This window comes from Camelus bactrianus, chromosome 4 (genome assembly GCF_048773025.1).
Source record: "Camelus bactrianus isolate YW-2024 breed Bactrian camel chromosome 4, ASM4877302v1, whole genome shotgun sequence".
NCBI classification, from domain to species: domain Eukaryota; kingdom Metazoa; phylum Chordata; class Mammalia; order Artiodactyla; family Camelidae; genus Camelus; species Camelus bactrianus.
In genome coordinates, this window is record NC_133542.1 from 86314686 (window position 1) to 86323445 (window position 8760).

At 37.3% G+C, this 8760-nt stretch overlaps 1 protein-coding gene across 7 annotated transcripts in view; it reads left to right on the top strand.

Moving 5' to 3' along the window:
* FANCC (FA complementation group C) overlaps positions 1-8760 on the top strand; it is a 182723-nt gene that overhangs the window by 135211 nt on the left and 38752 nt on the right. For 6 of the 7 annotated variants that reach the window (XM_074363066.1, XM_074363063.1, XM_074363061.1 and 3 more), the window contains one exon: positions 1830-1994. The exons of the other annotated variant lie outside the window; for it this stretch is intronic. In XM_074363066.1, the coding sequence (XP_074219167.1) occupies positions 1830-1994 (165 nt within the window). The remainder of the gene's footprint in view (positions 1-1829; positions 1995-8760) is intronic. 7 annotated transcript variants of the gene reach the window in all.

The following is an 8760-nucleotide window of genomic DNA, read 5'->3' on the forward strand; positions in this document are numbered from 1 at the left end:
ACTGAAAAGGAAATACAAGTGGGTAACAAACATAAGTCATCAGTCTCAAAAGTTATCAGAAAAATACAAATGAAAGGAATGGGATACTTTTTGTCTAGATTAATAAGAAATAAAAATACCCAGAATAATATCAGTGGCAAGAGTAGAAAAGTAAACTGGTAGTCTTTTGGAAAGCAACTCAATATGCAGATACTCACATGGGGGCTTGAGAGGCAGGTGCAAGGATACTGCTGCAGCAGTACTGATGATAGTGAAAAATTAGAAACAGCCTACGTGCCTCTAAACGGAGGCATTGTTAAATTACAGAAGACACGTATTTTTTAATAATAGACAGCAAGTATAAAAAAAAAAAGAGGAACAGCTGTATGTTCTTTATCATGGTTTCATTTGTGTTTCACCAAAAAAAAGCAAAGGCTAAATTTCTAGACTTACGATTATATATGAGATTTAAAGAGAAAATGCTAGAGAAAGAGCTAATAGCATACATCCTAGACTTCCATTTCCTTGATTTCTAGTTATTAATTTATTCATTTAATATCTGTTCCTTGAACTATAAGTAAGGAGTTGTGCCTACATGCCAGGAACAGAGGAGTGAGGAAAAAGCGCCTGCCCTTCCAGAGCTGGTATCCTTGCAGGAAGAAACAGACCACGAATAATAAACAAGCAGATGCATCATAGGTCAGGTGATGAAAAGTTCTCTGAAGGAACGTGAAACAGGGGAAGAGAGATAGGAAGTACACAGCAAGATGAGAGGATTTATGCTATGTTAAGCTCTGCTGGAGCTTTCCGCAGTAATGGACAAATCCTGTGAATTTGCATTGTTCAATACAGTAAACCACTAGTCTCATGCAGCTGTTGGAACTCTTGATATGTAGCTAGTGCAACTGAGGAATGGAATTTAAAATTCATTTCATTCAAATTAATGTAAATTTAAATTGCTACATGTAGCTGATTGCTGCTGGATTTCTCAGCACGTTTATATGGAATGGTCAGGGAACCTCCCCTCTCCCCTTTATGTAAAGCAACATTTGAGCTGAGACTTTTATGAAATGAAGGCGCTAGCCGTGTGTTCCAGGCAGAATGAACAATAGGACCTTTTCTGGAGTAGTCGGAGGCCGGTAAGGCCAGAGCAGAACGGGCAGTGGTAAGAGTTGAAGGAGATGAAGCCAGAGAAACAGGAGGGGCACCACTATGGATGGAGTGCCTTGGCAGCTAATACAAGGCTTTGCTTGTTTTCTGTGTGAGGTGGGAAGCCATTTCAAAGCTTTGAGCAGATGAGTGTAGTGATCTGGATTTTTAAAGAGTTGCTGGAACTGTTCTGTTGATAAACAGTGGGGGTGAGGGCAAAAGCAGGGACTAAGTTAGGAGGTTCCTAACTAGCCCGGGCTGGAGGTGATGGTGAATAAGGGGGTAGTGTTGGAGTGTAGAGTAGTAGTCAGATGAACTGATGATATTAACTGCTGGATAAGACAGGGACATGAGAGAAAAGGAGGAATCTAGGATGGACCTCAAAGTTTGGGAGCACAGAGGGAAGAGAACATTTGGGGAAGGAATTCAAATGTTCTGTTGGGCATGGTGAGCTGGAGGTACCTGTAAATAGTTAAGCCAGTCCTGGCAGTGAGTGATGTTAAAATGAGAACCGCAGCCAGAGGCTTTCTTCCTAGAGAGCTGTGTAAGAATTCAAAGATGGAGTTAGGGTAGCCCTCTTTATGTGAGGGGCAAAGCAAGTGACCTGTCATGAACCTTTTCAGCATAAAGATTTTACAAGCGTTTAAGTATATGTGGTTCTAAGATTTGGGTAATTATTTCTCATTTTATTTATTCCACAGAATGGCTCCTGAACGAGTAAGGTCCCTGTCACGAGTTTGTGTCCCACTTGTTACTCTGCCAGATTTTGAACCACTGGTGGAGGCTCTGCTCACCTACCATGGACAGGAACCTCAGGAAGTGCTCTGGCCTGAGTTCTTTGGTGCTGTGAATGAGGCCTTTTTGCTGTGAGTGATGACCATTTACTTCATCATCCAACTTTGCTTTTCCTTTTCTTAGAATATGTCACTGTGTTGGAGACACAGCTTTCAAACATTCTGGTCTCAGTACCACTTTGCACTCCTAAATATTGAGGATCCCAATGAGCTTTTTTAAAAATATGGGTTCTATCTATCAATATTTACCATATTTGAAATGAAAACAAAAGTTTATAAAATATTACTTCATTTTAAAGTAATAATAAATTGATTACATGTTAATATAAATAGCATTTTTCAATGAACAAAATAATGACCTTTTCCAAGAAAAAACTGTCTAACAAGAGTGGCATTGTTTTCACATTTTTGCAAATCTCTGTATTATCTGACTTAATACAGCTGGGTTCTAATATATGTTTCTGCATTCAGTCTGGTACCATATGTTGTTTAGGTTGAGGTATATGAAGAAAATCTTTTGTTTGGTAAAACTGTAAGTAGAAGTTTGTACTTTCTGCTCAACAGCTTACCATTTTCTGCATCCCCCAGTCCCTGGGAGCCATCAGTCTAGTCTCTTTCTATGAGTTCAACTTTTTTAGATTCCACATAAAGTAATATCGTATCTGTGCTCCTCTGTCTGACTGACTTCATTTAACCTAATACCCTCAAGACCCATCCATGTTGTCACAACCTGTCACAGCAAGGATTTCCTTCATTCTCATGGCTGAATAGTAGCCCATTGTGTGCGTGTTACACACACAGACACACACACATGCACATACACACACACACACACACACACAGTTACTGAACAAAAGTTCATGTGCCTAGTGAGGCCAAACAAACTGAAACTTCGGAATTTGGATCAGAGAGAGATTTATTGCCGGACCAAGCAAGAACAGGTGGCTTGGGCCGAAAACACCCAAACTCTCCAGTGGTTTTCAGGGGAGAGTTTTTATAGGCAAAATTTGGAGTGAGGGCTGCAGGGTGTGCCTTCCTTCTGACTGGTTGGTGGTGAGGTAACAGGGTGATGCTCCAGGGTTCTTGGGCTCGTCCTGAAGCTACCGTCCTCCTCCTGGGTGGGAGCCTTAGTTCCTGCAGCAGAACTCAAGGGTATTGTTATGTGTATTTCTTTTCTGTTCTTACTGCATTAGATGGACTTTCTAGTATGAAATTCAAAAAGCATGGAGCAAGGGGACATCTTTGCCTTAGTGGGCAAAGTTTTGAGTTTCTTACTATGAAGTAAGATATTATAAAGATTTGGTAGATATTCTGTCAATTTGAGGAAGTGCCTCTCCATTCCTAGTTTACTGAGAATTTTTATATTGAATGGGTTTGGATTTTATCAGGTGCTTTTTCTGCATCTATTGATGTGATCATGTGAGTTTTCCTTTTTAGGCTGTTGATGTGATAAATTACATTGATTGCTTTTCAGAAGTTGTACCAGCCATGCATACGTGGGGCAAATTCTACTTGATTGTGATGTTTAATTCTTTTTGTAGATTGTTGGATTTTGTTTGCTAGTATTTTGTTGAGATTTTTTGATCTGTGTTTGTCAGATATTGGTCTCTGAGTTTTCTTTTCTTGTAATGTCTTTGCTTTTGGTATTAGTGTAATTCTGGCCTCATGGAATGAGTTAGGAAGTATTCTCTCAGCTTCTATTCTCCACAAAAGATTGTAGAGAATTGATACAATTTCTTCCTTAAATGTTTAGTAGAATTCACCAGTGAATTCATCTAAGTTTGGTGCTGTCTGTTTCAAAGGATTATTAATTGTTTATTTAATTTCTTTTGAGAGATATAGGACTACTTATTTAGTCTGTTTCTTCTTGTGTGAGTTTTGGCAGGTTGTGTCTTTCAAGAAATTGGTCCATTTCGTTTAGGTTATCAAATTTGTTGGCATAGAGTTGTTAGAGTACTCCTTTATTATTCTTTTGATACCTATAAGATCTGTAGTGATGTCTCCTCTTTCATTTCTAGCATTAATAATCTGTGTCCTCTCTTTTTTTTTTCCTACTTTCCAGTTAGCCTGGCTAGTCGCTTATTTATTTTATTGGTTTTTTGGCAACCAGCTTTTGGTTTCACTGATTTTCTTTATTGATCTCCTGTTTGTGGTTTTATTTCAGCTCTGATTCCTGTTTTTTCTTATTTACTGTGTATTGAATTTCTTCTTTTTCTAGTTACCTGAATTAGAAACTTAGATTATTCATTTTAGATATTTCTTATTTTCTCAATATGTATTCAGTGCTATAAATTTTCCTCTAAGCAATGCTTTCACTGCATTCCACAATTTTGATAAGTTATGTTTTCATTTTCATTTAGCTCAAAATAATTTTAAATTTCTCTGAAGGTTTCTTCTTTGATTCATATGTTTCTTGGAAGTGTGTTGTTAAATCTCCACATAATTGGGGATTTTCAAGTTATCCTTTTGTTGTTGATTTTTAATTTAATTCCACAGTGTCTGACGACAGACATTGTATGATTTCTATTCTTTTAAATTTGTTAAGGTATGTTTTATAGCCCAGAATATGGTCTGTTTTGATGAATGTTCCATGTGAACTTAAAAAGAATATATATTCTGCTGGGATTGGATGAAGTAGTCTATAGATGGCAGTTATATCCAGCTGATTAACAGTTTGTTGCATTCAACTGTGTCCTTATGGATTTTCTGCCTGCTGGATCAGTCCATTTCTGATAGATGGATGTTGAAGTCTCCAACTATGGTAATGAATTAATCTGTTTCTCTTTGCAGTTCTATTAATTTTACATTTTTGACGTAATTTGACATTCTGTTGTTAGGCACATACAAGTTAAGGATTGTTGTATCTTCTTGGAGAATTGACCCCTTTATCATTTTGTAATGAGCTTCTTTATTTCTGATAAGCTTCCTTGCTTTGAAGTCTGCTCTGTTTGAAATTAATACAGCTATTCCTGCTTCCTTTTGATTAGTGTTAGTATGGTATATTTTTCTCCATCCATTTAGTTTTAATCCACACGTGTCTTTATATTTAACATTGGTTTCTTGTAGACAGGGTGTATTTGGGTCTTTTGTTTTGATCCACTCCGTCAATCTCAGTCTTTTAATTGTGCATTTAGACCATTGAGGTTCAAAGTGATTATTGTTATCGTTGGACTAATATCTGTTATATGTATTACTGCTTTATATTTGTTAACCCTTGTTATTTGTTCCTCTTTTTGTCTTCCACTCTTTTTTCTGCCTTTCTTGGTTCTAACTGAGCATTTTATATGATCTCATTTTATCTCCTTTCTTAGTGTATTTGTTACATGTTTAAAAAATTTTTTTGATTGCTGTAGAGTTTGCAGTATGCATCTACAGCAAATCCAAATCCACTTTCAGATAACACTATACCACTTCACAGGGAGTGTGAATACCTCATCATAATAAAGTAATCCTGATTCCTCCCACTTGTCCCTTATGTCTTTGCTGCCATTCATTTCACATGTATGTGAGCATGCTTAAGCATATATATACACATAAATATACATAATTGAATATGTGTATTTTTTCCTATCATTGTTTTGAACAAACTGTTATCTCTTACATCAACTAAGAATAGTAAAAATTAAGGTTTTTATTTTGTCTTCAGTTGTTCCTTCCTCACAGCTCTTCATGTTGTCCTGAGTTTCTGACCTATATTATTTTCCTTCTCTCTTAAGAACTTCTCTCAACATTCCTTCAAAGCATGTCTACTGGCAACAAATCTCAATTTTCATTTGTCTGAGAAAGCCTTTTTTCTTCTCCACTTTAGAAGGATAATTTCATAGGTACAGAATTCTAGATGGTGAGTCTTTCTCTCTCAGTACTTTAATATATTTCATTTTACTCTCTTCTTGCATGCATGGTTTCTGAGAAATTGGAAATAATCTTATTTTTGTTCCTCTGTAAGTAAGATATTTCCCCCCCTCTGACTTCTTTCAGGATTTTTCTTTATCTTTGACTTTTTTTCTTTTTTTGGTAGTTTCAAAATGATATGCCTAGGCATAGGGTTTGGCATTTATCCTCTGTGTGTTCTCTGAGCTTCCTGGAATTGTAATTTGGTGTCTGACGTTAATTTGGGGAAATTCTCAGTCATTATTGTTTCATGTATTTCTTCTGTTCCTTTCTCTCTTTCTTCTTCTGTTACACTCATTACACATATGTTACAGCTTTTGTAGCTGTCCCACATCCCTTAGAAATTCTGTTCTGTTCTTTTCAGTCTTTGTTATCTCTGCTTTCAGTTTTCAAGGTTTCCATTGATATATCCTCTAGATCAGAAGTTCTTTCCTTAACGAGTTACTAAGCCCATCAAAAGCATTCTTCCTTTCTGCTGCAGTGTTTTTTATCCAGCATTTATTTTCGGTTCTTCCTTAGGATTTCCATCTCTCTGCTTACACTGCTCATCTGTTCTTGCATGTTGTCCACTTTATCCATTAGAGGCCTTAGTATATTCATCACAATTGTTTTTAATTTCTGGCCTGATAATTCCAACATCTCTGCCATGTCTGGTTCTGATTCTTGCTCTGTCTCTTCAAATTGTGTTTTTTTCCCTTTTGTTATATCTAGTCATTTTTTTCTTAATAACCAGACAAGATGTATTAAGTAAAAACAACTGCTATAAATAGGCTTTTGGTAATGTGTTGAGGTGTGAGGGGAGGGAAAGTGTTCTGTAGTCTTATCATTAGGTCTCAGTCTTTTAGTGAGCTTGTGCCTCTGGGCTATGAACTTCCCAAGTGTTTCTCAGTTTTTTCTTCCTTTTACATTCCTTTAGGATGCCTAGAGCTGGCTGGAAGTGGTTATTTGCCTTCCTGCAGGTCAGACTCTGATCATATCCCAGCAAGTTAGGCTGTGGCTGACTAGCTTCCCCCGAGGACAGGCCTTACTAAGAACAGAGTACTTTGTTGTATTTTTAAATGATTCCTTTTCCCCTCTTCCTACCTAAAGCAGGAGTGGCTTTTTCTCCAGTATTTACTGTGAGAACCTGGTTGGGGCTCCTGGAGGTCAGTCTCACAGTCCTGTGGGGGCCTTCTCTCTGACAGAGTCCACCTGGAGGTTTTAACTCTCTGAGCCGTTCGCACCGAGCCTCTAGCCATTCGCTAAGCACAGTTCAGTTTTCCTACCCAGCACTGGTTCCTGTGGTGGTTTCTACTTGTGGGTCCCTGCTCCAGTAAGCCATGATTCCCTGTATTCACTTACCTGTTATCTCCAGTCTTGGGGGCCAGGGTTTGCCCTGTGTCTTCCCCCTCTTAAGAATGCGAGAAGAGTTGTTGATTTTTCAGTCTTTTTTATGTTTTTTGTTTTTTCTTACTTTTGTTAGTACACAGTCGTGACTGGCAAGCTCCTTACATACAGAACAGGAAATAAGAAGTCTCTATATGGTGCATTTTTTAATACGTAACTACATTACTGTTATTATATCAAAAAATTGACACTGATTCCTTAGCAACACCACAAATTTAGGCAGAGAGCAGAGTAAATTCTCCTGGTGGTTTTTCTGGAATGACGAGTACAAAGTCTACACATTGCATTTGGTTGGAAGGTTTGGAAGTCTCTTTCAATCTGTAGGTTCCCAGTCCCTTTTTGGTTTTGTTTTGCAAAGTATTTGTTGAAGTAATTTTGTTGCTTTTCCTCATTTTCATGTTATAGAGCATTCTACCATCTTGAGTGTGATAAAGGGTGCAGTCACCTCCTCAACCCTCCACTGACTTAAGATGCTCCCTTAATCAAACCGTCATCCCTCAGTATCCACAGGGGATTGGCTCCAGGACTCCCATGGATACCAAAATCTATGGATGCCCAAGTCTCTCATATAAAATGGCAGAGTATAGTTGGTGGTACAGTCCGCCCTCCTTCTCCACGGGTGCAGAGCCCATGGGTACAGAGAGCCGACTGCACTTACCTTCTGTGTGCATTTCTGCCTGTCTTCTTATTTCCTGTTCCTTCTTTGGCCTATTGTATAGTCACTCACAAGTACGACTTTGTTACAGTGACAGTGTCTTTCTAATATACTTAGTATACAATAGGATTATTCCCCCTTATTTCTCTTCTTTTTCAGGGTTTTCCTGGCAATTCCTGATTATTTTATCTTTCAAGTAAACTTTGAAACCAATTTGTCAATTTCCAGAAAAGTCAGGCCATGTTATTTGCAGGGAGGCTCGTGTTAAATATATAGATTAACTGAGGGAAACAGGCAGCTTTATGATGTTAAGGGTTCCTCTCCACCTACCCAAGAGCACTTACATCTTTCCATTTTGTTCAGGTTTACTTTTATGATCTTAAGGAGTCTTACATATTTTCCACATAAAGATTTTAGATATTTCTTATTCCTGTGGGTTTATTTATTCATTCATTCATTCCATAATAAGTGGAACTGCTTCCCATCTTCAAATTGTCTTTTATTATATCATTACATTTGGAAAATGAATAACCTCAAAACTGCCATCATTCTTTCAGAGGAAGTAGTTACCAGTAGAGTATTTGTCATTTTCCATACATAACTCTTAAAAACTAGAATGTATATTTTAATTTCACTTTTTATAAAATGTTATCTAGGAATTTGTGAAGGTAAGATTTAGAAAGAAAGAAAGTTAGATTCTTAGATTTTTTTTAAAAAAGATGAGGGCATAATTTTCATGGTTAAAAATACAAAGTCTTTTTTTCTGTCTACTCCAAACTTACGTCAAAATTTATCCAAGAGTCTGAATTTTCTAAGAAGTCTGATCATTTATTATTGCTACTTAAGGAAGATACTGAGTAATAATCAGTCTGAAAGTCTGTAGAATTTGGTGAGTGTGCCTCACAC